Source organism: Besnoitia besnoiti, chromosome V (genome assembly GCF_002563875.1).
Source record: "Besnoitia besnoiti strain Bb-Ger1 chromosome V, whole genome shotgun sequence".
NCBI lineage: Eukaryota > Apicomplexa > Conoidasida > Eucoccidiorida > Sarcocystidae > Besnoitia > Besnoitia besnoiti.
The window spans coordinates 52744-79047 of NC_042360.1; the positions used below are offsets into that span (position 1 = coordinate 52744).

The 26304-nt window shown below is 64.0% G+C and overlaps 1 protein-coding gene across 1 annotated transcript in view; it reads left to right on the forward strand.

Moving 5' to 3' along the window:
- BESB_058370 (uncharacterized protein) overlaps positions 1 to 26304 on the forward strand; it is a gene marked incomplete at both ends in the record, with an annotated part of 31801 nt that overhangs the window by 601 nt on the left and 4896 nt on the right. The window contains 12 exons of the mRNA XM_029364251.1: positions 563 to 5419; positions 6023 to 7179; positions 7620 to 8529; positions 8989 to 9699; positions 10178 to 10348; positions 10830 to 10971; positions 11600 to 11850; positions 12162 to 12461; positions 12831 to 23185; positions 23827 to 24967; positions 25379 to 25423; positions 25674 to 25759. Of these exons, the coding sequence (XP_029218959.1) occupies positions 563 to 5419; positions 6023 to 7179; positions 7620 to 8529; positions 8989 to 9699; positions 10178 to 10348; positions 10830 to 10971; positions 11600 to 11850; positions 12162 to 12461; positions 12831 to 23185; positions 23827 to 24967; positions 25379 to 25423; positions 25674 to 25759 (20126 nt within the window). The remainder of the gene's footprint in view (positions 1 to 562; positions 5420 to 6022; positions 7180 to 7619; positions 8530 to 8988; positions 9700 to 10177; positions 10349 to 10829; positions 10972 to 11599; positions 11851 to 12161; positions 12462 to 12830; positions 23186 to 23826; positions 24968 to 25378; positions 25424 to 25673; positions 25760 to 26304) is intronic.

Here is a 26304-nt window from a genome sequence, read left to right on the forward strand (position 1 = left end):
AAAGCCAACTGCCGCGCCAAGGCATGCAGTGCGTAGGGGCCAGCCGCGCCTCGAAGGCGCTTGAGGCAGGGTGTTGGGTCCGAAAAGGCAACACCTGTCGTGACGCAGTCTCTCTCCGTAGTGGCGCCAGACAGGAGGCGCGCATTGAGCTAGCCACAGCTTTCTTGCCGGAGTGTATCGTAAAAGCGGATACGTGCCAGGCGTCGTATTCATTTGAGGCTTTATCACCTGTCGATAGGACTGCCGTGATTTCTGCACATGACAACGCGTTTACAGCCGGTTGAATGCCTTGCTGACTCTTTCGTCGGTTTTGCGCATTCGCCGCGGGGCCGAAGAACTGGAAAACAGGAGCTACGTGAGGCTCCCGCCCTCCTCCAGTGAAGCCGCCAGCTAGCATTTCTGTCGTTGTCTGCGGCGGAGCGACACGAGATCGTGGAAAGATCATGATCCTCCGCGCCGCGAGTGGACAACTTCTCGCAAGTCACATGCAGGGCGGGTTTCGCTCTCTGCACGCGCTTGGGAAACGCCGTTCTGCGTCGCCGTTTTTGCTTTTTCCCTGCAGCCCCCTGCCTCAGCAGTGCGCGCGTACTTTGCGAGCCTCTCTATCGTCGGACCAGAGGCGCTGCTTCAGTTCGCGGACGGCTGCGCACTTCAGTTTGCGAGGGAGAGAAGACGGAGACAGAGGCGTCTCCTCTCCCTGTCGAGCGAAGAGCTGACGGATGCCGCGCCCTCCTCGCCTCGGCTGCGTGTCCGTGACGCCTGCTCGCACTGCCGCGGCGAGACCGACCAGGCGTCGACCTTCCGCTTCGCATCCAGTCCACGGGAAGGCGCGGCCCCTGCAGACGGTCGGAGTGACAGCCCGCCTGCAGAGACACTTGGAGACAGGGCGCATGAGTGTGGCGCCCCAGGAGATCGGACCGGCGCTGCGGAGGCGCCTCTACTTTTATCCGCCGCGCGCGCCGAGTTCGTCTGTGCTGCGCGCTTTTCGCCTTTAGCGCCGCCAGAAAAGGCAGGGAGCTCGCCGCGCAGGGGGGGGTTCGCAACTGGCGCGCGAGACATGACCGGCACCGGCGGACACGAGATGCAGCAGATAGCAGAAACAGACTCAACTGCGCACCACGCCTCGTTTTCCTGGGTGGACGAACGTGTTTTTCTACTGGCGCTTTCGCTGCAACGGCTGCCTTCCGTCGTCTGGACGCGATTCTCTGGCGCGCTTCTTGCAATACGAGACACTCAGCGCCTCTCGTCGCCCGGCGCGTCGCCCTCTTGTGACTGCCGCCTCCGCATAGGTCCCCGTGCGCGTTCCTCGCCTTCGCTGGAGCGCCTTTACCCGGATCCTCCACTGACTGCGTCGCTGTCACCTCTGGCGCGCCAGTCGTCTGAGCCCGCGAGCGCGCCGCACAGTGGCGGGTCCCCCGCCGGGCCCGTGGGCGGGGAGCCGCTGCGCTCAACGACCGCGCTCGGAGCCGAGGAGAGAGGGGGGACGGGGACCGCGACGCGGCTCGAAGCGGGGGCACCGCCGGAGGCTTTTCGATCCTCGGTCGCCGTCGGTGCGGGAGTCGCGCGAGGAGCGGCGACGGACGAATGGGCTCCCACTTGGACTGAGCGCGGACCGTTCTCGGGGTCGCTGGCCGCGCAGCCTGACCGAACCGCTGGCAGCGACGGACGGGCCGCGCAGGGGTTTTCCGACCGGCGTTGTATGGGCGAGAGACCTGGAGGAGAGGCCACGGCCTGTGCCCACGCGCTCTTCGCGAGGACTGTCTACAAGCGACGCCTGGGCGGAGGCGCACGGTTGGGTATGCAGCCGGTGTTGACTGAGCGTTTTGCACGGATGCCTCAGGAGAGCCTGGCGCACAAGAATTTCCCAGCCGCGGTTTCTTCGTCCTTCTCGCCCTCTCCTCCGCCGGCGCCGTCCGGAGGAGCTTCGCTCTCTTCGGCTTCGTCGGCTGCCGCCTGCGGCGGGACAGACAGGGCCGCGGAGGGAGCGTTCGGCAGCGAAAGGGAGAGACGAGAGAAGGCAGCTCGCGCTGCGCTCGGAGAGGCCGCAGCGCCCGTGTCTGAGGGAAGTCACCGGCGTGACGGCACCGAGGCGATAGTCGCCCAGGAACAAGGTCGCATGCAGCGCTTGTGTGGCAAGAGACTGGACACGGGCGGCGACGGCGGCTGGGGGCGACCGCGCAGTCGGAGAGGCAGCTTCAGGGAACTGACATTTCCTTGCAGTCGGCGAGAACGCGAGGCAAGCGGCCAAGGAGGTGTGGCGGCGCATTTCTGTCTCGTGGCGACACAGCAGCCAGAGTGTGACTTCCTCTATTTGCCTGACGTTCCTCCCTTTGATTTTGCGTTGTTGGACTCCTCCGCATCTTCGTCGTCGCTGACTGACCACAGAGGCGTGATTCTACCCTCAAGGCTGCTGCTGCGAGGGAGTGCGTTCTGGAGCCGACTCCAGCGACCTTTGGAGGCATGCAGTGATCCTGGGCACGCCGCCGAGCAGAGACGACAAGCGGAGGGTGCGCGGCTTCGAGACTTTCTTCAAAGTCGGAGGAAGAGAGCCGAGCGCGCTTCGCTTCTTTCTGGCTTCCTCTCCGCATACGCCCAGAATCCGCTTTTAGGAAATGCGCATTCACACTACGAGGACGAGAGCACTTCGCTGCGTTTTCTCTTTGAGTGGGCTCAAACAGGGAATGCGGCGAGGCGCGCGGCCCTGCTTCTCTCCAGGGCGCACGCGATCGGCTCGCCGTCCTGCTCGCCCTTAGCCTCGTTGTCGCGTCCTCCTGTGTCGCCTCAGCGTATGTCGGTGACTACGGAGTCTGCGACCGCCTTCGAGTCAAACGGTATGTTTCAGGCGAAGTCGCTTCCCCCCTCGACTAGCGGGCAGGGGACGGCGATTGCCTCGGCCTTTCTCGACACCCTCGTCGTCCACTGGCTCCGCTGTCTCTTGGCGAGTGCGACCGCGGTCGCGGCCCTGTCGAAGAGCCCGTCGGCAGTCCCCGGCGCGGTCGCGGGGCGGGCTGCAGGCGCACCACACGCTTTCACTTCTCCCGAGAGCGACCAGACAGCGGTGCCTCCGCGAAGCATGTGCAACGAGGCCGAGAGGGCTCAAGCCGCTGCAGGCCTCTCCTGCCGCCCGCCACGCTCGCCCGCATTGCCCACGTCTGTTTCGCCTTCGAATTCTGGTTCGCCTTCCGCCACGTATGTGTCTGCGCATGAGACGGTGGGGCGAATATGCGGCCTTGCAGCGTGTCTCGCCGGCTGCCTGCAACTCGGCGTTTTGCCGCCGGCTGCCGCGACCTCGCCAGGGTCTGCGTTCGCGTCCTGCCTCTTCTCCCTCGCGTCGCTCTTGACTGGGGAGCTGCAGCCGCAGCGGCTCGCCACCTGCCTGCTTGCCACTGTGTTCTATGAACTCTACGTGTCGTCTTCCAACGCGGCTCTCACTTCGTCGCGCGGAAATTATTCTGCTTCGCCTGCCTCCGCGGGCCCTTTGCCTCGTTTCGCTGTGTCTTCAGTGTCGCCGGCGGGCTCGTCGGCTCTGTCGGCGTCTGCGGCTTGGGGCGTGAGCCAGGTGGTTGACGCAGAGGGCGCAGCGGATGTGCGGGTCTCACAGTTCTTTTCTCAGTGCGTCCCGGCGCTGCTCCACAGCTGCGCAGGCCGCCGTCAATGTTTTCTGCTGATCCTGGTCCTCTCTGAACTGCGCGACGTGGCGCTGCTCTTCCTCGCTGCGGTACACACCCTCCTGCCTCCCCCCCGTCTCCTGCTCCCCAACTGTCCCTCTTTAGTTGCCCCCCTGCAAACTCCGGGCCTGAGGGGCTCCGCGCCACACCTGCTGGTGGAGAGTCTCGGCGCGATCTTGGAACATGAACTCGTTCTCGCGCTGCGAGGCCTGCGCAACTCGTCCCGCCGCATGCCGCGCAAGCGGATGACGGCGTCGGCTGCGCGTCCTCACGCAGGCGAAGCGAGTAAACACATGAAACACGCTGCGGCAACGACTGCATCCCGGCGCCAGGCTTCGCTTCCGGCCTCCCGCTGTCACTCCTCCTCGCCGTCCTCCCCGCCCTCCTGCGCCTCTCCCACTTCGCCGTCGTCGGGTTCCCCGTCATCGCCGCTCGACTGGGCTTCGTCGCCCGTGTGTCTCCTCGACGCGAGAAAGGCGGGTGCGTTGAGCGCGGCCGCGGTCGCATCCGCTGCCAGGTCGCTCAGCACGCGCGTTTGGGGCTGGTGGGTCGAAGGCGTTTTCCTCCGCACCGCGTTGGCAGTTTCGCTCTCGCTTCCGCTGAACGTGCCTGTAGCCGCAGTCGCGCCGCCAAGCTCCTCCGTCTCTCGGCTCGCTACGCCCAGAAATGACCCAGATGACGCGAATGCTTTGGCTGAGAGAGGACGTGGAAGACGGAGGAGTATGGACAACCCAGCGCTGCGGCCTGCGGAGGGAACGGAGCTGATGCGCGCGTGGGTGGAGGTCGTGAGGCGCGTGAGCGTTGCGCTCATACAGCAGCAGAGAGACGCGGCTCGCGCGGCCGCCGGAAGAAAACGCATATCCCGATTCCGTGCCGAACTCCTCAGGCATATGCCCCGGCAGTTTGGCCTGCCACCGTCTCCGCGTCTGTCGCTCACGCCCTCGTCGTCGCCGTCGTTCCGTTCGTCTGCCTCGTCGGGCTCCATGCACGCCTCCCCCACGTGGCGCAGCAGCCCGTCCCAGACGAGCCCGCGGCGGCTGCTGAGGCAAGCTGGGCGAAGCATGTTGCGGAATTCGGAGGCTGCGAGGGCAGCGACAGGCCTTATGGACCACCGCTGTCGTCTCCTCTTTTTCGCAGGACTCTCAGTGGCTGGGCATCTGCCCTCGATAATGTCTGCTGTCTTCGACTGCCATGAGAATGCGCCCGTAGCCGCGGCCTGTGGGGCCGGCAGCAAGAAAGGGGACGAGCGTTTGACAGTCGAGCCGCTTCTGTCCTGCGAGTCAGATTCCGCGGAACTCTCTCCACCTGCGCTCAAGTTCCTCTCCTCGCTTCTTTCGTCTTTCTCTGAGTCACCCTGGAATTCCTTCGCTTCGCCGCTGCACTCCTCCGCTCTCGCCTGCTCACTTGCCTCCGCCCGCGACTGCAGCGCAGACAGCCCCCGAGACGGTGACTGTGAAGCGGCGGAGTGCCTGCAGAAGAAGCGCTGGACGAGGAAGCGACCGCGGAGCGCCGCCTGCGACAGGCTCATCGCGTGCGGGGTCCTCGGCTTGCTCGAGGGCGTCTCGCAGACTGAAGTCGCCTGCGCCGCCGCAGAGGAGCCTGCGCCGCGGCAGGAGTCCCGCAGGAGCGCCCGAAGTGGGAGTGAAGGCGCCGACGCGGCCGAGGGACTCGACGACGCAGGGCCACATAGCGGAACCTTCTTCATCTTCGAGGCTGTGCTGGAAGACATGCTTGTGCACAAGTGCTGCCGGGTAAGGGCGGCGAACTGACGGGCCCGCGATTCTACGTTGCGAAGCTTTGCCTCGCATGCTCCCCCGGTGCGAAACTGTGTGTCGAGCTGTGTGCCTCGTGTCTGTGGCTATTCTAGTGGCGGGGCTCGGGTGGGTTAGCGCGGAAGGTTGCACTGCCTGACTGCAGAGAGGACTGTGAGAGTTCTGGTTTTCCAGGTATCTTGTTAGATCGTGCAGCCGAACTCAGAGAGACTGAAACTTGTCAGGAGCGTTTCAGTGCATAGAGGTGCTCACGCATCACACACCATCTCGTCCAAACCCAGATGTGACCACAACGCGTTGGCATATGCTTGAGGCGTGAGAAGCTCCGAGGTGGTCGGTGAGGGCAAAGAAGCGATGCATGCGCGGCCTTGTCAGGTGGCCGTCCCCAAAGGTATTTCCGCGCTTTTTTGAGTTTTTTCAAAGTCGAGTTTTGGCGAGTTTTGGCATACGTGAAGTGCGGTTTAGGGTTTAGGGTTTATCTTCCCGTTGAGGGTTTACCTCAGCACCGACGCGTGTAAGATGTCTTCGATTCAGTCCGAACTATTTCACACGCAGGTGGCCGCCTTGGGTGTATGTGTTCAGGTGCTTCTTGATCTCCTTCGTGCGACTACGCCGCTCAAGCGAGCGGAGCTCGTCTCCCTCCTGGTTTTCCTGCTTCGTCTGCTTGACCTGCAAATCCGCTTCTTGGCTCGTTTTCTGGCTTCGTCGCTCTTCTGCGCCTCCGCCTTGCCGTCGGCACGCGGGCTCCGCCCCGCCACGCCTGCTGTGGGATCGGGCGCGCCGCGTTCGTCGCTGCCGCTTCGAGGCAGATCCGTCGCCCCCGAAGGAAGCGTCGCCGACGCCGCGGATCCGCATGAGCCGAGGCGCCATGCAGGCGAGGGAGGAAAGCCGCCTCAAGTTGTAGGCTTCGACCTTGAGAGTGAACCGCATGACGCAGGACGCGAGCCGGCACAAGCAGACGTTCGCAGAGGAGACACCGGCCGTCTCGCGCGCGCGACCTCGGAGGAAATCCGCGGGTACAGGCAACCGTGGTATTGTCGCCTTCTGAGTGAAGAGGCGCGGCGGGACCCATCTGCCGGCGGCGCCATCTTTGACGACATGCCTGGCCTCCTCTCCTGCATCGCGCTTCTCCTCGCGCGCTTCCTCAGCTACGAGCGTCAGCGCTTCGGCGCCACCGCGGCATCTTCACCCGGCCCTGGGGAACCGTTCTCGGCTGAGCTCGGACATGTGGCGACTCTCGTCAGAGGGTTGTTCTATCAGCTGCTCCGCCTCTGCTGCAGCGACGGCTGGCGCTGCGCCGTCTCTTCGCCTTCGCCTCGCGCGTCTTGCACGCTGTTGTCGTGCCTCTCCAGCCGTCGGCTTGACGCCCAGAGAGAGGAAGAAGTCGGCGCGCGCGAGCGAGCTTCTGGGCGCTCGTTGCGCCTCCGCAGCTTCTCGTCTTCACACTTGACGCGGAGACGAACGGCGGGGCATGACGCGGAGCGAGCTAAGCGAGGCGCCGAGACGTGGCGTTCGATAGGCGAAGGCGCATGTAGCGATGAAGATCGGAAACACCGCTGCCGGGACGCAGAAGCGGCCCTGGAAATAACGTGCTGGCTTGCCAAGACGTTTCAGGCTGACGTTTTGTCGCAGCTGATTCAGTTTGCACACGCGGGTGAAGGGCGGCAGAGGCTGAAGGCAAAGGCCCCAGTCCCCGCGGCGCTCGTGCAGAAGGAGGTGCTGAAGACACAACTCATCACGTATGTTCTTTCCGCGTTCAGAGACTTCGTTAAGAGCTTAGCTTGCGCTATTGAACCATCCAGCGAAACGCTAGTATTTCCGCTGCCGTCTGTTGACTGGCCACGTGGCCTCGTCAGCGCCTCAGCTGCAGATTGCGGCTCGCGGCGAAGCAGCTGACGTAGATTGCAGGCCGGCGTTCTGTCGAGTTTTTCAGCTTTGCGTGCTTTGACGCTTGGCGTGTGAGTAGGGCGGGCATGCCGCGTTTACCACTCGAGCTTCCGGCTGACTTGGCAATCGCTGCGTGAACCGCGGGATGCTCAGCAAATGTCTGAAGGGATCTGCGCCGTCGACCAGAGAGACCTCCGCGTCGCACGCGAGGAGTTGCTTCTCTGTTCGCTGGCGAGATGGTGTCGTTGCCGCAGTTCAGCTGCTTTTTTGTTTGCATACATGATTTCTGCAGACTCTTTCAGCGCTCGCTGTTTGTCGCCATCGCGTCGGCGCTTCACTGCGCGGCACGGGTCTCTTGCGGACCTCTCTGCGCCGCGCCTGCGACGCAGGGGGCGCGCGGTGTCAACGCGAGCGCCAGCGAGCACGCCAGCCGAGACCGGCGTGGAACGGAGCGCCGAGAGGGGTGCCGGCAGTCTGCGCGAAGCGAGGAGATCTCCGAGGGCGCAGCAGAGGCGCCGTCGTTTGCGAAAAAGTGCCGGTTGTCGCTTCTGCGCCTCTTGGGCAGGGCCAGGCTCCCTAGTGCGCCATCCGTCGCGGACGTGGGGACACAGAGCAGCTCTGTGAGCATGTTGCCGGCACCCGCCGGAGCCCTGAGGGGAGGCGGGGGGGAGCGGCGCCCCGGCGCCTCGCGGCTAGCGGCTGGCGACTGCGGACTCACCCGGACGAGTAGTCGCGAGGAGGAGGCGGCGGCGGTCTCGCTGTTTGGAGACGAAGGCGGCGAATACGGCCTTTTCCTGGATTCGTGGGGCTCGCCTCACGTGGAGGGCTGGAGTCCGCACGGCCCTCCTGCTATTCAGCCGTTCGCGCCTGCCCTCAAAGCGGCAGCGGCCTTCGTCGTGCGTGAGCAGCTTTTCCTCCTCGGGCACTCGCTGACGGCATCTTCGTCTTCTTCGGCCTCGCTCTCCTGCTCGGCGGCGCCTTCGCTGTTCGCGAGACTTCTGTGCTCCGTGGACTGCGTCGACGCAGATGCCGGCCGCGGCGCGTGCGCGCCAGGACCCGCACCGGCGACTCGCCAGCCCAGAGCCCCAGCGCCCGCTGGAGCAGACGGAGCCGCAGAAAGAGAAGAGGGAGACTCATTCAGGGTAGACGTATCCCGACAGGCGCGAGCGGCGACGAAGGCATGCCGGCAAGCAGCCGCGCAGGTGAGAAACGAAGGAAGAGCGAAAAATGCGCGACGCGCAGGAGGCAACACGCGGGGCGTGCCGCGGTGAAGTGGGGCGTAACGGGGGGGGGGGGGGGGGGGGGGGGGGGGGATGCCGCAGTTCACTGTCCTATCTGGGTTGGTGAAGCGGCCAAGCGTCGCGAACTGCTGGCCGCTACTGTTTATGAGAGGCTGTTGCCCATGCAGCTCTCTGCGTGGAAGGTGTTTGCTTTTCTAGCGTCTGGAGCCGGGACGGGGCATGTAACTCGGAGTTTGCTTGCTCGCCTTAAACCCTAAACCCTCGGCACCACCTCCCGGTGCTGCCTTCCGCTGCCGTTCGTGCGGCTTTAATCCGTCGCCGCGAATACCGATTTCTTTCTCTCTTCTGATTCGCCGGTAAAGTGGGCGGATGAGCGGATGTGCAGCTGCGCGTCCCTCGTTTCCCTCTATTGGTTTTCAGATTTGGTTGCTCGTCGCGCGCGAGCGCGTGGGCGCGCTCCTGGGCGCTGCCGGTGCGGCGGCGTCCGCGTCGTCGCGTACCTCAGCAGCATCTGCGTCACAGCTCGTTCGCCTGCCTTCGCTTCCCACGCTGCCGATATGCAGCAGCTTGTCTTCGGCGTCCTCGCTGGCGGCGTCGTCGCGCTCGCCGCCGGTCTCGCTCGGTGTGCATGCCGTCGCTGAGGGCGACGCGACAGCCTCGGTGCGGCGCCGGAGCTCGCGAGATTCTCTCGCGGAAAACGTGCGCCCGCGAGTTGATGCCGCGCCGAGCCCAGGGCGAACAAGAAGCCGGGAGGCAAGCCAGGGGCGGGGCGGCGAAGCGACTGAGAATAAGGCAAGCGCCTGGCCTCCAGGCCGCGAGCTGCGGCTAAAGCTGCTGAGGCGCGTCCACGCCCTATGCCAAGAAGAAGGGCTTCTACAGCTCGCGGCGTGCCTCTCGCCCTGGAGCCTCACCGCGGAAGACTGCAAAGAGGGCATGGAGCAACGGGAAGCGCACGGAGGCCACGACGAAGCGAACGGGGACGGAGGGAACCAGGCGGAGTCCAGGGACCAGCGAAACGCTGAGAGCCGGCAGGGCGAACAGAGAGGCTCGAAGGAGAAGCCAGACGCGCGGGAGAAGGAGACTGCAGCCGCCGATCTGCCCCAGGAGGTTTGGCTCCCCTTCTCAGTCTTTGTGAGTCGTCGCAAAAAAGAAACGCCCTGGGATTCTACATATCCGTCCATATATGTGTACTGTTCTTGACATGAATGTTCTATATCTTTAGGCGGCATCCTTTTGAGCCCTTTGGCGGTGAGGACGGCTCGACGGAAACGAGGCGGCCCTCCGCTCGCAGGACGAGGAACAGTATCAGGGCGCCGGAAGCGTTTTTTCGTCTCTGCACGTTGACTGTGGAACAGCCGAGAAGCCAGATTACTCTGATTGTCTCTTTTAAATCCATACGTAGTGCGAGATACTCGCCTCAGTTGTAGCGGGACGGAGGGGGAAACTCATTCACATATCGTGCTTGAGCGTTCGCTGCGAGCCCATGCGCGTGCGCGGTTGATTGACTCCGCCCTCCATCGGTTGCGAGCAGCGCCTTCGTCTTTTGACAGATCAGCGGGCGCCACACGCCCGTGGATATCCGCACCTCCTCGGTGTGTCTGTTTCTCAGTCGTGGGAGGACTGCGAGAGGGCGCCGACGCGCAGACACGTGCTGGAGCTGCTGAGGCAACTGCTTTCCGCCATGATCCCCGACAGCGCCCGACGTCTCGCGGAGCGTCTCTCGCTGCCGGCGCTGTGGACTGCAGTCGCCGCCCAGCAGCTTTTTCAGCGCCGAACGGAGGTGAGCGTTTAGGGTTCAGGGTCGGGGACCAGCCGCAGAGAGGGCCGCGCGGCGCGAGCGAGCCCGCCGGAAAAGGAGGGAAGCAGACGGAGAGTCCAGAGGAGACGACACCAGTTGATGCCGTCGCGGGACAGGAGTCTGCTAGGTCGCACTCGTGGAGCGTTTAGGCAGCCAGACAGCCCAGGCTCTCCGGGGGAACGCTGAGACATATTTAGCAACCAACAGAACGGGGAGCCATGACAGGGGGGATGAGCGCATCGGGACAGGCGGAAGCGAGGAAAGCCTAGACGCAGGTCAGCCAGGCTGAGGTGGGCGAACGAGGGGCGGGGGCGGGGGACACGATGATCACGAACTCTGCGTGAGCCGAGTGAGAGAGCGACAGTGGAGGACGTTGGAGAAGGGCAGCATGCCAGAGAGACGGAGAAGAGAGGAGGCAGGCTCGAAAAGGAGGCGTGTTGTGGCCTGTTTGTGTGGCTATCAGCATCTGTGTAGCTGCTCGGTGGCGGCGTTCTCAGCCTGTCTCCTCGGGTCTTCGCGCCTGTCTCTCGCGAAGCTTCAAGCGACGCAGCCCTCCACCGAGCCGCCAAACCGCACCGAAGCACGCGCTCTCTTCCTCCTTCAAGGTAGGCCCCACACGCGCCTGGTACACTCTCACTTGCATATTCCGATCTATGCAAATATATGTATATATATATATATATATATATATATATATATAATGGCTAAAGTATGTGGAAGGTCTGCCACGGGTTTGCGGAGGCATTCCGTGAGGACTCAAGAAATATGCGGTAAAGAAGCGAGCGAAGCGTGCAGTTGGTTTAGGGAAGTGCCAATAGCGCCCACTGAATGCAAAATTTCTTGACGGGGGTCGCTGGGAATCAGTATTTTCTGCTTCTGCGCCGGTAACGCCTCTTCACGGCCGCCTCGCGACTTCGGCCGCCCGGCAGCGCCTCTCGGGCCGTGAGGCTGCGACGGCCAGCGGGCGCCTCGCTTCGCGGATCCGATAATGAGAGACCCAGAAAGGGGCGGCGTGTGAAGGCAGCTGGCTCGCGCCTCTGCCGCCGTTGTTGTTTGCGGTCAGCAGTCAACAGAAACTGCGTATTCCTTGTGTGGAGACTTAAAACATTATCTGATCTTTGCAGGCGGGTCTGCGGGTCATTTGTTTGTGTTCGCTTTCCACTTATGGCTGACGTAGCCAGCTCCCTCTGTTGTAGCATTGGGGGTGTTCCTCGCCTTGCGTGTGCGTTGCAGAGAAGCTCGCAGAGATCGCTGCTTCACGGTGGCTGGAGCGTCTCGAGCGCGGGAGCGCGAAGGCGTCCGCTACTGCAGGCTGGTCGCCGCGCTCTTCAGCGGCGCCGCGTCCTTGCGCGTCCGCTGCCGAGTCCTCGATTCGCCCTCCGCTCTCGCCTTCGTCATCATTTCCGTCGGCGGCGCCGGTTGCCATGCAGACCCGCGGCGGAGAGCCCGCGCTTGTCTTCGCCTCTCTGATGGGCGTAGGGCAGGTGAGCCGCCCCCCGCTTCCCCCGAGAAGACGAGGAAGGGGAGGGACGATGACGCCGCGAATAAAGGGGGCATTCGCTTTCTGCCTGAGATGGCAAGCCTCAGAAATGGAAGGAAACAACTGAGGGAGCCCCGGCTAGAGACGACCACGACAACGAAGATAGAAGGTTGCGGGAGCCAAGGGTGCGTAACGGGTGAGACATATTTCTAACCCGCTGCGGCATACGGCACCGATTCGCCTCGAGTGTGTTGTGGCCTCGTCTGGGCAGCCCGGAAGCGTCTCGATTCTGTTTCTCTTTCCATCTGTTTCCAGGCGTGCGGCCTTCTTTTGCGGACGCTCCAAGATCTTGTGTCTCTCTCCGAAGCCCCGTGCGCCCTCATCGCCGCGCTGTGTGACTCGCTGGGGGGCGGTGCGGCGCCGCGCGCGTCTTTATCGTCCCCTCGCGATCCCTTCGCAGCGCCGCTCGCGGCGATCTGCAGTGGTTCTGGCCTCGGCGACGTTCATGATGAACTATGGATGAAACAAGAGACTGTCCTTCGCTTCCTGCGGAGACTCTTCCGGGCTACGCCGTCGCTTCTGGACTCGGTGGATACCCTCTCTGCGCTGATGCAGGTAACACGTCACAAAATAAACCATTAGATTCAGGATAGCCAGTTTTAAAATTTATTGTAAACGGTTCAATAACTTGCACACAAAACAAAATTAGACGCAGGGCGGGGGACGCGCATCGAGGCGGGTAATGGGTTAGCGAACCATAGATTGGGGCGAGCTGCTGCCTCAGCCCACGTATGTCTACCAGGCAGTAGGCCGCTTCAGACGGAGCCGCGAGCGAACCCGCGCGGTCGCCAGACACCAACGGCAAAAGGCGGAGAGGGGCGCACTTGAGATGCGGAATGCCTAGTGTAGAGTGTAGGTATAGGGTTTAGGATCTCTCTCACGCTTGGGTCGCGAGCCTCTTTGTGCCTGCACCGCCTCCTGCAGACCTTCTCCGCACTCGGCGAGTCGCTGCTGCTCGTGACGACTTGCGTGGACCGACTCTCCGCTTCGGCGGGCGAAGGAAGCACAACGTCCCCGCGGGCGCGCAGGGGCGGCGACATGCGCGCCGCGCTTCCCGGCCTGTGCTCACCGCCCACGAGTCTCGCGTTCCGCCCCTTCTTTCCGCTTCCCACGCAGCCTCGCGTGCGCGCGTTTGCGGTGTCGCGAGCTCCGCGCTTCTTGTCGCCGGCCTCGTCTTCGTCGTCTTTCTCCGCCTCGTCGTCCGGTGCCCACGTGCCGGGCTCCAGCACGGGCGAGGGGTCGTTGCTTCTCTCCTCGCCGCCTGGGAAAGTGCGCTCGGCGTCGCCCTCGGCCTCGCCTCTCCACGCCGCCTCCTCGCTTGCCTCGTGTGCGCCGTCCGCGCCCGACGGGAGTGCGAAGCCGGCCGCTGCGTCTCTCCTGACTGGCAGCGAATGCTGGCGAAGCAGCTGCGAGCGCAGCGACGAGGAGAGCGTGGAAGGCCGAGGCACGCGCCACCACAGCGCCACTGGCCACCTGCCTCAGCTGGAAGTCGGCTTAAGTGACGGACTCGCCCAGGCGCTCCAGCGGTTTCTCCTCTCGCTTTTCGCTTCGCTTCGAATGGTCCTCGACAGACTCGCCTTCGTTGTCTGGCGAACGCGCTCGCGCGGCGCTCGGCATGGCGATGGCGGCGCCACGATTTCGTCCCTCGTCTTACTCCTTTCGTTTCTTCTCTCCGCGAAGCGCGGCATGTCACGGTGCCGGCAGATCGCCGACCTGGCGCTCCTCAGCGGCGCGACGTCGTCTCGCGGATGTCGTCTGTCTTCTTGCGCGTCTGCGTCCTCCGCGTCTTGGCTCGCGCACGCCGCCGCGCTGCCGCCGGTCCTCCTTGTGTTTGAAGCGTCGACAGCGACGCGTGTTCCCGGGGTGGCGAGCGGCGCAGAGCGGCGTCCCGCACCCAAGTCGCGGTCGGCGTCGCCGCGGGAGTTCCTCAAGTTCATGTCTCCGCGTGAGCTGTCGCCGCCGCCGGCGCCCTCGGGTGCGCGCTTCCCGTCTCTATCGCACTCCCTCCGCTTTCTCGCTGGCGAGAGAACCCAGGCGCCGTTTTCCGTCGCGGAGGCGCGAGAGCATGGAAAACCTGAACGCGAGGGGTGCGACGGCGGGATCGACGGCGGACTGGTACGAGACGCAGAGGCCGAAAAGGCGGACGACGAGCCAGAGGAGGCGAGCTTCTCGTTTGCCTCTTCGCCGCACCAGACGGCGTGGAGTTCGCCCTCTCCGCCGGGCTTTCTCTCTTCACTTTCCCCTGCGTCGCCGCCTCCATGCGGGTCGTGCCCGCTCGCGCCTGCGCGGTTGTTGGTAGAAGAAGGAGACGAAGGCCTGTCGAGGCAGTTGCTGCTGCTGGCGAGGCAGCACGGAGGAAAGCCGTTCGTTGTCGGCGAGGACGAGCGAGTCCGCAGAGCCAAGCAGCTCTTCTTCGCTCCCTGCACCTGCTTCCGTTGCTCGGCGGCGTCCGACGCCTCACGCGTCTCCTCCTCGCAGCTTCGCTGGCAGTCCGCCTTCGCGTCGCCAGAGGCCATGAGCCACGCAAGAGACAGCGCGGAGGCAAGACGCCACCTGGCAGCGCCGCCGATGGAGCAGGAGGGAGCGGGTGCGGAGACGGGGGAAGAAGGCGCTGGCGACTTCCTAGAGTCTTGTCAGTTGAACGGGGGCCCTCTGGCACTTGTCATCCCTCTTCCCTTCTGTGCCGCTGCGGGCGAGCCCGTCTCCACGCGTATGCCTGTGCCACGGCTTTCGACGCGGACCGGCAAGGGCGCCGAGGAGGCGCAGCTGGAGCCCTGCTCGCAGCCGTCCTCGTCTTCTTCGGCTTTTCCGGGCGCAGCGCCTTCGCTGCATCGCTTAAAAAATGCTGAAAAAGCAGAGCGTGGCCGCGAAGAGCCGCGAGGCGCGGAAGGCAGCGACCGCGACGAACACGCGGGAGGGCTGCGCGGGCGCGCGACAGCGCGCGACAGCTGGGAAGCGCGGGACGGCGCAGAGAGAGAGGGCGTGGCAGCCTCGCTGGGTGGTCATCAGGCTGAGACGCAGAAAAGCAACTCGGAAGGCGCTCCCAGGTTCTCCGTGTTTGCGCACGAGGAGTCGCTGTGCGCCGACGCAGCTTCCCTCAGCGTCAATGGAGAGCTGGCGCCCATCCAGAGCTTCAACTGGGGGTTGCGCGAGGACGCGACCGAAGAGACCCACTCCGGTCGCGGACCGGAGGCGCCGGCGGGGGCGGGTGGCGAGGCGAACCCAAGCGGCTCTCGCGTCACAGAGACTCAGGGCAGAGAGTGCCTCGGAGGGAGGGCAAGAAGACAACGAGAGACGGGCAAGCGGCGGGAGGAAGAAGAGAAGACGCGCCTGCTGGATCGAGGCCGCGACGCACCGCGGCCTCGGGTCCGGAAGCCTTTTGGATTCTCGTTTTTACCCTTCACCCCGCCATCCGCAAACGACCACCACCACCACCCCTCGCGCTCCCCCACCGTTGCGGACGCAATCGGCAAGCGGACACGCGACGTCCTCAGGACGGACTTCGCCCCGCGCGTCCTCCGCATTTATTTTCACGGCTTCTTGGCGTTGCCTCCCGCGTCTTCCTCCGCTTCCCTACAGACGCCGGGGTCGCCGGGTGCGTCGTCGCCTGCGCCGGCGCACGCCACTCCGGAGCCTCTTCTCTTCTCGCCCCCGCCTGCCGCAGCCCTGCCTCCGCACGTCGCGGCGTATGTTCAGGAGGTTGTCCGCTCTATCAGTGAGCGCGAGCGCCGCAGGCGAGAGGAGGCGCGTCAAAGACTCGACTTTGGCGAGCGCTTCGCCTTTGCGTTTCTGCTTCAGCTTTTTGGGGTCTCGATGCGGCTCGAGTCCGCCGCGAAGAAGCGGGAGCCGCTCGACTTGCTGCGGCTCGCCACGCGCCACAAGATGCACCTGCAGAGTCTGCGTGAGACGGCGGCACCCGCGAATGCAGCCGGCGCGTTTTGCGACGCAGGGAAATTCGAAGAGGCCTGCGAGCGCCAGCGCCGGAGAAGCGAAGCGCGGAGAGGCCTATGGGAGTGGAGGAGGCGCTCTGCCGACGGCGAGCGGGGCACTGAAAAAACGCCGAGAGAAGCGCTCGTTGCACACTACTACTTCAGATCACAGATCCCGCGGAAGGCCTGCGCCCAAGTGCCAGACGCCGCGGACGAGCCAGCGGAGCCGAGAAGCGCGACCAGCCACAAATGGGGCTTCGCAGGCGCCGAGAAAGTCGCTGCAGCTGCCCGTCCACTGCTCCGCAGGTCCGTCTCCGACGATGCAGTGCCGAGATCGCTCGCCCAGAGCGTCGCTGAGGCGTGGGAAGGAGACTTTCCGAACCCGCATGCCAAGAAGGCGTCCGACGCGGAGAGGCGACGCGGGTGTCGAGGCGGCAGAGGCCTCGCACCTGACGCAGACGAAGCCAAAGATTCTCCCCCCGCAGCCGACAGCGACGCGCGTCGCGCAGCTGGAGGACAGGCGCCGTCGATCGGGTGGCCTTGGGTATCGTCCACGCTGAATGCGCTCGTGGATGAGTTTGTGTTTGCCGCGCCGCCGTCCTCACTTCCGGCCTCCAGGGCGCGCACGCTGCCTGCCTGCGGTTCGCCGAAGCACGGCCTGAGGCCCGACAACTCTTGGGCCTCCGACGCCCCGTACGCGTGCCTGGCACCTGCGTCCTTCTCCTCATTCGCCTTCATTTTCTCCCGCGAGACCCTGGCGACGATCTGCTGGCAGCTGCTGCTCTCCGGCGTGCCTCAGCTCGCCCCATATTTTGGCTCTGCTGCGCCGATGCAGAGCGCGTCGCCGCCTCTCGCCGTCGTGGCGCCATCTGCGGCGGTGTCTCCGGGGCTGGCGGTCTCACGTTTCGCGTCGTCCTCCGCGGCGCCGCTCCTTCGCTGGGGGACTGGCTCGGCGCTTGGCGAGAGCACGGCGTCTGAAAGCGACGCGAGCGGAGAGAGCGGCATGGATCAAGGCGACTGGCGGCACCTCGGCTCTCATACGTCTCCTGGTTTTGCGCACTCTGTGTCGTCTTGGTCTCCGGCATGCGCGGACGCGTCCCCCGTGTTCTCCTTTCCCCCGCCGCCCCCCGTTGTCGCGCCATGTGCAGCGGAAGGCTCGGGGCTGAGTCTCTTTTTTCAGGCGCTTCTGATTCGAGCGGTCACTGCAAAGCGGCGAGGCGAGCGAGAGGGGGGACAGGGGCGCTGCGAATGTGAGATGTCACGCGACACCAAAGACTCACGCGCCTACGTTCCTGCGCGTCTCCCGATGGCATTTGCCTCTTCCGCTCATGCCCAGGAAGCCTCGCATACTCTCAGGCTCCTCGCAAGTCTGCTCGAGCCGTCTGCCGCGTGGCTGGCAGCCTCCCCGGCTTCAGACGGTCTACTCGTCTTGTCCAGAGACGCGGCCAGGCGCGCAGAGGACGGAGGCGACGGCGCGTCCACGGCGGGATTCGCGCGCGCGGCGGCGCGAGCCTTTGCGTCGAGACAGGAGGATTTCTCGAGGCGGAAGGAGGCGATCGTGGAAGTGTTGAGTCTGCACGCCTCGTCGCTGTTCAGTCTGTTCTTCTCCTCTGCGTCTGCGCAGCTGGAAGAGGCCGAATGTGACGCGGCACAAGCGACAGGGCCCTTCCAGGGCGCCCGCGGTGGAGGAGGACTCAGCGCCAAGCTCGCGGGCAAGGCAGACGTCCGAAGAGGCAGCAGCAAGGACATGGTCTCAGCCGAAGGCTCGTTTGGGGGTCTCCAGGACGCTCGCGTCGCCTTTTGTGGTTTAGGCCCGCGGAACGCACCTGCGGGGGTGTGGGCGTCTCCAGGCTCAGACGCGGAGGCAGCCTGCAGCCACGACGCGAACGAAGCAGACAGACGGGCGGCGGCTGCACCGGGGAGGAGCGGCAGCAGAGTAGGACAAGGCGCCGAGCGACACGTGTCCTACTCATGGACACCTGGAAGCTGGCGAGACGCGGCCAGCGATGAGCTAGTGGAGTACAAAGGCACCGCCTGCTCCATGCGTCATCCGGGGGCGCCGGGCTCTTCAGGCGGCCTGTCTAGGTGCTGCGGTGCCTCGCGTGCGCGGCACGATGGAGATATCCATCGAAAAAAGATCCTGGATTTCGGGGCCTGCGCCGCGGCTCTCTCCCCCGGTGAAACGCTGCTGTGGCTGGCCGCCGCCGCGTGGACTGCTGCGCTAACGACTTTCTCATCCTGCGCATCGTCGCGCATCTCGGCTCACGAGCTGATGGAGGTCGCGCTGGCGGCTCTGGAGCTCCTTCGCGGCGTCTGTGCCCTGAGTCAGGAACCTGGCTTCCTTTCGCTTGCGCTCCCTGTATGGACGTGGTTTCGCGTGATCAGCCAGCAAGAAGGATTCCTGCGCGATGTCTTAGCGGAGCCCTCAGCTGAAACGGGAGCAGAGTCCTGCGGGGCGACGCAGACTTGTCACACAGCACAGGCAGCCCGGAGACATTCCTGTGCGACGCACTCCGCGCCTGCCTCGACTCACTCGCTTCCGTCGAGCCTCGCTACGGCCGACACGCCTCTGCGGAAACCACCAGTGAGCGACGAGGAGGGCGGCATGCGCCGCGCAGACAGTCTCCGCGCAACAGAAAGCAATCGGAGCTCAGTCCTCCTGGCGTGCGCCTCGTCACAGCTTCCGGCCGCGTCGTCTGCCGCCTCTTCTGATGAACAGTCTCTTGCGTCTCCTCGCGCAGGTCGCGCGGCTCCTCCACGCGCCTCTGCGTGGTCGCGCCTGCTTCGCGCCTTCTCTCTCCCTCACTCGTCTTCGACGTCGAGTCGTCCGGTCTCTGGCTGCCCGTCGCGCGCCGCGGAGACTGTGGCGCTGCATGCAGCTCTAGGCGACGACGAAATGGCCTTCTTTTCCGCGCTTCTCTGTTCGACGTGGACCAGCGTCGTCCACGAGAGCTTCGCCGGGCAGAAGGACTTTCTCCTCGACTTGGAGGCTACCGAGAGCTTTCTGAGAGCCCAGGAGCCCGCGACGCCCCTCGCGGAAGTCGACCCCGCGGAGCTCGACTCGTCGTCGCCCTTCAACATGTCTGCGTATTGGGGCGCGACGGCCGTCTCCCGCGCGGGGAAAGGCGCCTACGCGCACCGCCTGCTCCCTCTGATGCAGCGCGTGCACCGCGACACCCTGGTCGCCTCCTTTTTCCTCTCGCGCATCGACCCCCTGCCCTCCGCGCTACTCGCGGCTTCGCCGCCCTGCTCTCCGGCCCGCGCCGCGCCTTTCCTCGTGCGAGAGACTCGCCTGGCGGCTGGGCTCTTCGCGCTGCAGACGGCCGAGCGCGCGGCGCTGGGCGCTGCGGTGACGTCGGTCGCCGCCGCAGCGAAGAGCACGCGGCGCGCGCAGGAGTGCATCAGGTCGGGCGGCGACGCGTCGGCCTGGAGCACTTTGAAATCAAGTTTCTTCTCGCTCTTCTCGTGCCGGCGGGCCGCGGCGCCGCGATCGCGCACTGTGCCGTCCACGCTGGCGCTGCCGGATTTTTTTCTCTTCGATTCGGCGTCTACGGCGGAGGCAAGCCCCGCTCGCGAAGTCGGAGGCTGGAACGCAGGTCAGATCGTGTCGCGCGTCTGTGGAGGCGGCTGGCGGAGGGCGCGCGGGCGCGACGCGGCGCGCGACTCGACGGGGCGGCGTGAGGGAGACGGCAGGACGGGACAGCACACCGCGAAGAAGCGTGCGCAAGGCACCCGCCGCCGAAGCCTCGAGCGAAACGCGGCGTTCGGCCAGGGGTCGTCCTCGCAGAAGCTCCTTGACGCGACGACCGGGCTCCTCGCTCAGGCGGAGGACGCGTTTTTGGCTGCCTCGGTCGCGGCAACCGCTTGTCTCCTTTCCTCGTCGGTGTCTCTCTCGGCTACCTGTGTCCTGCCGGTGCACAGCTTCCTGGCGAGCGTGGCGAGCCGCGCCCACGCGGCGCCGAGCTGGGGCGTGCCGCTCTCAGAGGCGCCTCCGCAGAGCTCATCCAGTGGCGCGTCTCACTCGCCTTGGGCGAGCGAGCTTCTGCTGTTTCTGCTGCTCCATACCTTCCGCCAGCCTCTCGCGGCGCCGCTGCCGCCCCCGGCCTCGCAGGCCCGCGTGTCACCGGCGCTGCTGGAGGCGAAGGTCACCTTTTTCTTCTCGCCTGCCTCCTCGCCGTTCGCACGCAGCCTGTCTCGCACTCCCTCGGCAGGGACGCCTGCGCCGCCCCATCGCGCGCCCTCGTCCCCCCCCGCCATTTCTCCTCTGCGCGCCAAGGCGGAAGAGGGACGCGCCGGCGAGGGCGGAGACGCCGCCGCCGCTGGGCGCCTTGGGTTCGCCGCGCGCCTGAGCAAGAGCGCGCGAGAGATCGATCGCGACAAAGTGAGAGCCGCCGAGGACAAAGAGAAGCTCTCCGTCGATGCTGCGCAGGACACGAGAGCAAAGGCAGAGGCAGCGGAAACGCCTCGCCCGCCGTGGAGGCCGAAAGTGCCCGTCTGCTTCCCAGACAAGGCCTTCGCGTCGCCCCCCGTCGGCTCGCTCTCCTCGCTGCTGCTTCTTCCGCTGCTGCCGCCTGCAGTGGCCTCCTCGCACCCTCACGTACTCCTGGCGCCGCCGCGGTCAGGATTACGGAAACCGCGAAAACTGCCGAAAAGCACTTCGTTGCTGGCCCCAGACTATGCTCGGTCGCCATTGTCCCTCGACAGGCGCGAGAGGCTTTTAGGCCGCGCGAGAAGAAGCGAAGCGGAGGCAGACAGGGGACAGTCGCTGTTGGGCTTGCGCGCTGACATCCAGCCCTTTGGGAGGCGGAGGCGCAGCACAAAGGAGGAGACACGAGGCGGCGTTGGCGCGCCGAAGTCGCCGCGGGGGGCGACCTGCCGCTTTTCGTGCTTCTCGGCCTTTGGGAACGCCTCTAGCTCTCTTTTCCTCGCTCCGTCGTTCATCCTCGAGAGTTTGAGCTGTGGACAAGCTTCCGCAGCTGGCGCGTGCCTCTCTGCGGCGCTTGCCGTCCTCTCGGCCGAAGGCCTGCCCCCGGGAGACGACGGCAGCGAGTCGGAGGAAGAGAGCCGCAGGCGAAGAGGCCCAAGGGACAGGGCGGTCGGAGCTCGCGACGAGGCCTGGAGCTGGGACGAGGTGGAAGAGGCCGACTGGCAGGTGGACTCAGGCGCGGGGCGGCGCACATTCTTCAATTGCTCCTGCGGTTGCCTTGTGTGTTGCTTCTTGCGGGCACGACAAGCGTCCGCGTGCGCAGGTGTGGGTAGCCTCCTGGCCTTCTTTCGACGGCCAACACACGAGCTGTATCTCACCTCTTGCGCCTGTCCTCTGCATCTCGCTGCGGCGCCCTCGCTGCTGTCTCCCGCGCTCGCTGCGGACGGCGCGAGCTGCGCGCCGCCCGACAGAGCGGAGGCCAAGAGAACGGAGAGTGAAGGAGCGCAAGGACATCCGAACGAAAGAGAGAGGCAACACGGACACGCAGCGCCAGGTGACGGCGCCGCAGCTGTGTGCAGAGGTCTGCCTCTCTCGCGATTCTCCTCACGCTCGTCCTCCTGCTCCGTGCCTTCCCTCCGTTTGCCGCCTTCTGCAGACGCGCCGGAGCGCCTCATCGCCCTGGCGAAGCGGTGCAGCAGGGCGAGGGAGGACGAAGAAACGCTTGCGAGAAAGAACTTCCTTCTACTCTCAGAGTCGCTGCTTGTCCTGTTTGGCGGCTCGCCGCGCAGTGGCGCCGCGGCCTCTCTCCTCTCGCGGGGTCGCGTTCGCAAGCGCGGCGAGGAGCCGCGGCTTGCCAAGTCGGGCGCGAAGGCGACGACTGACACGGCTATGGTGAAGCGGATAAAAGCGAGCACGAGGGACGCCGCGGCGAAGCAGAGACCCGCGGAGGAATGTGGCCTCTCGCTCCCGAGGTGCGACGGCCCCTGGCCGCGAGGCGACGCGTTTTTCTTTGAAGAAAGCAGCGACGACGAACGCGGTTCGCTAACCCGCGACTGTCGTGCGTGGGGTTCGGAGAGAGAAGGCCCTTCCGCGTTTTCTGCGGAGGCTGTTTTAGACTCCAACAACCGACACGCCTATGCCGCGCCGCCGCATCTCGCTTCGTGCCTCACTTTCCTTCCCGAGTGGCGCATCGCCTTTGCAATGTTTACCGGCGCGTCTCTTTCGTCGTCTTTCACACTGTTTTCGAGGTTAGAGGCGAGCGCGATGCGGGCGCCAACGGGGTCCGCCGACGCGCATGCGTGCCCACACTTACTCTCCGCCTTCAGCTTTACCGCCCACCAGGGCGACGGAGACGCACACGCCGCGACGCTCCTGAGGCTCGGCAGCTCTGTCGCGGCTCCGTCTCGCTGTTCCGCCGCAGCGTCGGGTGGGCGCGCGAGATGCCGTGAGGCCGCGGCGGCGAGCCTGAACTCCGAGGCGCCTCTCTGCCTCATTCGCTTGTTCCTCTGCGACGAAGTCGAGCGCGTGCGCGCCTGGGCTGGCATGCGTCGGCAGGGCGCCGCGGTGCCCAAGGGTACAGGCCTGTCTCCCGCCGCAGCCAGCGAGAATGCTCGACACAGCGGCGCGGGCGACCGCGCAGGCCTGTGCGACGCGAGCGAAAGCTATTCCTGGGGGAACGGGGCGCGCAGGCGCAGGCGCCAGGCGGCGCGAAACGCGGAGGCGAGCCCGCGCAACCCCTCAGCGCACCCGCGGCAGACAGACGCAGAGGAGAACTCTCGGGACTCGCCGCGCGCTCAAGAAGGCGACAGCAAGCAGGACGCGAGCTCCGAAGCGAGCGCGCAGCTTGGCGGGAGGCGACTAGACGCGACTCGGAGGAAAGCAGCTGTATGGCGGGCGATGGGAAAGGGGGCGTGTGGAGCAAAGAGAGTCGTGTTTTTGCGCCAGCGACACAAAAAGACAAGAGCTATGCAGGCAATGTCCGGCGCTGCGTCACGCATGACTGACCTCGATACGCGAATGTCCTGTCGCTCTATCTTCTCTCGTTTTCCGCTAATCCGCCGGCTGTGCCGCTGGATCTCGCCGGCACGCTCTTCTGCCGCCTCGGTCGCTTTGCTGTCGTCTTCTCTCCGCGCGTCGGCGCTTCGCGACGGGGGTAACGGCATCCAGCAAGCCTCCGCGCGCCGCGAAAGAGAGACCGCAACGAGGGGTGAGCCCGCGAAAGCAGGAATCGAACGCGGGCGAAGAAGAGGTCGGCGAAGCGGTGCAGGACGAGGCAGCGTGAGAGACACGTCAAATGTGAGACTCCGCGGCAACCTGCCCTCCTCTCGCTTCTCACTCGACAGCCTCTTCCACGGCGCCGATCTCGCGCTCGTCGCGGCGGCCGTGCAGCGGTTCCGCTGGCCTCCGGAGGTCTTAAGAGAAAGGTAAACTTCCTAACACGACAAACGATCTTTGAGCATTTCTTGAAGAACTCGACGGATGCGCTTCCGGTGCCCGTGTAGCCAGGAGTTGTCATTCCAGATTGGGAGATGTAAAGACTTGGATGGGTCCCGTGGCGTTAGAGTTTAGGGTTCAAAGGCGAGGAGGCGACGCACAAAAGCCTCTCATTCAAGCGCAGCAGACCAGGAAGCAATGCACGGCCGCTTTATTCTCTCTTTTAAAGCTCATTTTCGTGTAGCAAGCTTTGTGAGATAGATGTGGCTAAACTCAGGAAGACGCGTAGGCTTCTCAGGCACGAGGGCAACAGAGAAAGCAGCTCAGAAGACAGACATAACATGGAAACGCGCGCCGTGGAAGCGTCGGTATTTACGGGCGCGCCTGATGAGAGGGCTGTCGGGGGTATCTGAAACCCATTCCTGCGAATGCGAAATTCCGTGCTGAACTTAGAATCCTTCTTTTTGCGGCCTTCCTTCGTATTCTTGGGGCTGGCTTGGCAGTCGGCTGCCCTCGGCTTGCCCCGTGGAAATCTGCATTTCTGGCGTGTGAAGTCTGCTCTCCAAACATAGTGCTGAGTCACATTTGCTAGCATTCTCGACATTATTTCTGTGTGCTCTGTCTCTATCAGCTCCTCGCTGCGCCTCTGGCTTGAGAAACGCGAAGGCCGCAGCTCGCTCCTGGAGATCTGTGTGGAGTTTCCGCGGAGCGACCGGAGTTCGTCGGAGTCTGTGTTTCGTTTCCTGCTGCATTACATGGGCTTTTTTTCCTCTCCACCGACCGCCTCGTCGCCTGCCTCAGAAGTTGCTTCTCTCTCGTTCTTCCTCCCACCCGCCGCGTCCTCCACGCCATCCGCGTCTTCCCCCCCACTTCGTGCCTCGGCGCCTTCGACGCTCGCCTCGCGCCTCGGCACTCTGTGCCCGTTCGCAGGGGCCTTCTCTTGGGGCGCGAAGCGGTGCAGAGGCGAGGCCGCCCTGCCGGCGTTTCTTCCTGCTTCTTCTGCGAATCTGCTCATCTACTCGTTTCGCTTTCCGCTCTGCTTCGTGCTCCAGTTCCTCGCGCCCGCAGCTTCTGTCGGGCTCGCCCTTGCCATCGCCCGGCGCATCCGCGAGTCGAAGACGACCTCTTCTGGGGCTGCAGAGCTTCTCGTGCCGTGCCTTCCACTCCACGCCTCGCCGCGCATCGCAGCGCGACGCAGGGAGAGACGACTGTGCGGGAAAAGTCACGCGGAGCATCTTCAGCTGCGGTGCGCCGCGGACGCTCCACCGGCGAGCGGCCGCCTGCAGCCTTTATTCGCAGGCTGTGAGCGAGGAGGAGAGCGTGTCGCGGGAGTCGCGGAGACCAGCGGCGACGCGGGTCTCGCGCTGAGGCGAAGAGACAGGCTGCGCTGTGTGTCCATCCTCTTTTACCGCCGCCGCGCGGCGGAGACTTGCAACGCGCGAGGGCGCGAGATGTTGGCGCAGCGACGAAGACGGCGGCTGAAAGAGCGGCGCGACGCGAGTTCAAGCCCCGCGGCGCCATTCTCCTCGCCCTCGAGTCTCCTCAGCGCCGGGATCTTCATCACCATGCTGCGCGCCTGTGCAGTGCGCAGCTTGGCGGCGTGTCCGCCTTCGCTCCGCGGCCGCCTCATTCTGCCGCAGCTGATTCAACTGATGCGCGTCGACGTCGGCCGCGTCGTCGAGGCTCTCCTCCTCCATCAGGCCACCTGCGCGCAGGAGGAGAGCGAGGCAGCCGCCCTGCCTGAGATGTTCCAAGCTGCCACGGAGGCCGCGGTACGACTCCACACAAATATCTGGATCGAGTTGTATATATATATATATATATATATATATATATATATATATACATATATATATATATATATGTTTGTTTTACGTTTATACTTTTACTTGTGCATTTATACATTTTTGTATGTTTGTATGCCGACCACTTCATGCATGTATATGCACCGCACAATCCGAGTCCGAATCCGCATGTGCAGGTATTATGCACATGCGTGGATGAATACATCGTGCTGCTTCCTCGTAGTCTGCAGCATGCGCCGCAATTGTGTAGACAGGGATATGTCACGTAACGGTTTTGGCGACGTAGGTAGAAGATCCAGGGGTTCTAGTCGTCGTTTTGTGATGTAAAAATTTCCCCTGTCTTGCCATCTGTCTCTGTGGTCTCTCTTCTGCTTTCAGCCGGACCCGTCCGATCGGCTGGCGCGCAAGTGCTCCCGCCTGCAGGTGAGGAGAGACAGTCGTCGTCCTTTGGGTTTAGAGCTGAGCGTTTAGGGTTTTACCGCTTTCATTTTCTTTTCCGTCCCTAGATTGTCTTTTTTTTCTAGCCCCTAGCGGTGACTTCCGCTCCCGCGTTACGGTCTGCTGTGTCCTTCGCTGAGGGTGTGTTGCTGCTGGCATCGCCGCCAGGCCGTACTGCCGGGCTGCATTCGTTGCGTCGCATGTCTGTTGGTTCGCGGGCGTTCTCTCTTCTCAGGCGGCGCTTCTCCTCGCTCTCCCGCCGGAGCGGCGCGAAGTCCTGCGCCGCCAGTACGCCTTTTGGGACGCACTCGCCGCGCTGAGGTACACACATGAGGAAGAACTACATTTTACGCACGCGTTAGACTCGCCGTCGCTTGGCTGAGAACGGTCCATGTCGTCGTGTCAGGTTCTCGCTCCCGCTTCACTGAGGCCCTGAATTTCTCTTCAATATGCGTACAGATACAAATATATACATGCATCTAGATACATATATAGATGTAGATACGTAGATAGGGACAGATAAATATGTAGGAGTCGAGGTGTGTATCTTGTTTCTCATACACGAATATATATATATATATATATATATATATATATATATATATATATATATATATATATATATATATATATATATATATACATGGGTGTTGGCTATGTGAAGGCATCTACACGCGTGAGACTATGTCTATTTACGAGTCATTTATGGAGCATTAGCTCGCTTTTTTCTGGCTGGATTTAGTCTGTATGGGGCCCTTCAAACCCTAAGAGTTCTACGTGTGCAGCAAGTCTCTGCATATTCCCGACCCAGATGCTCCCTCAGAAAAGGCTACGTCTGCATCAGAGGCACTCGGCAGCCCGAGGCG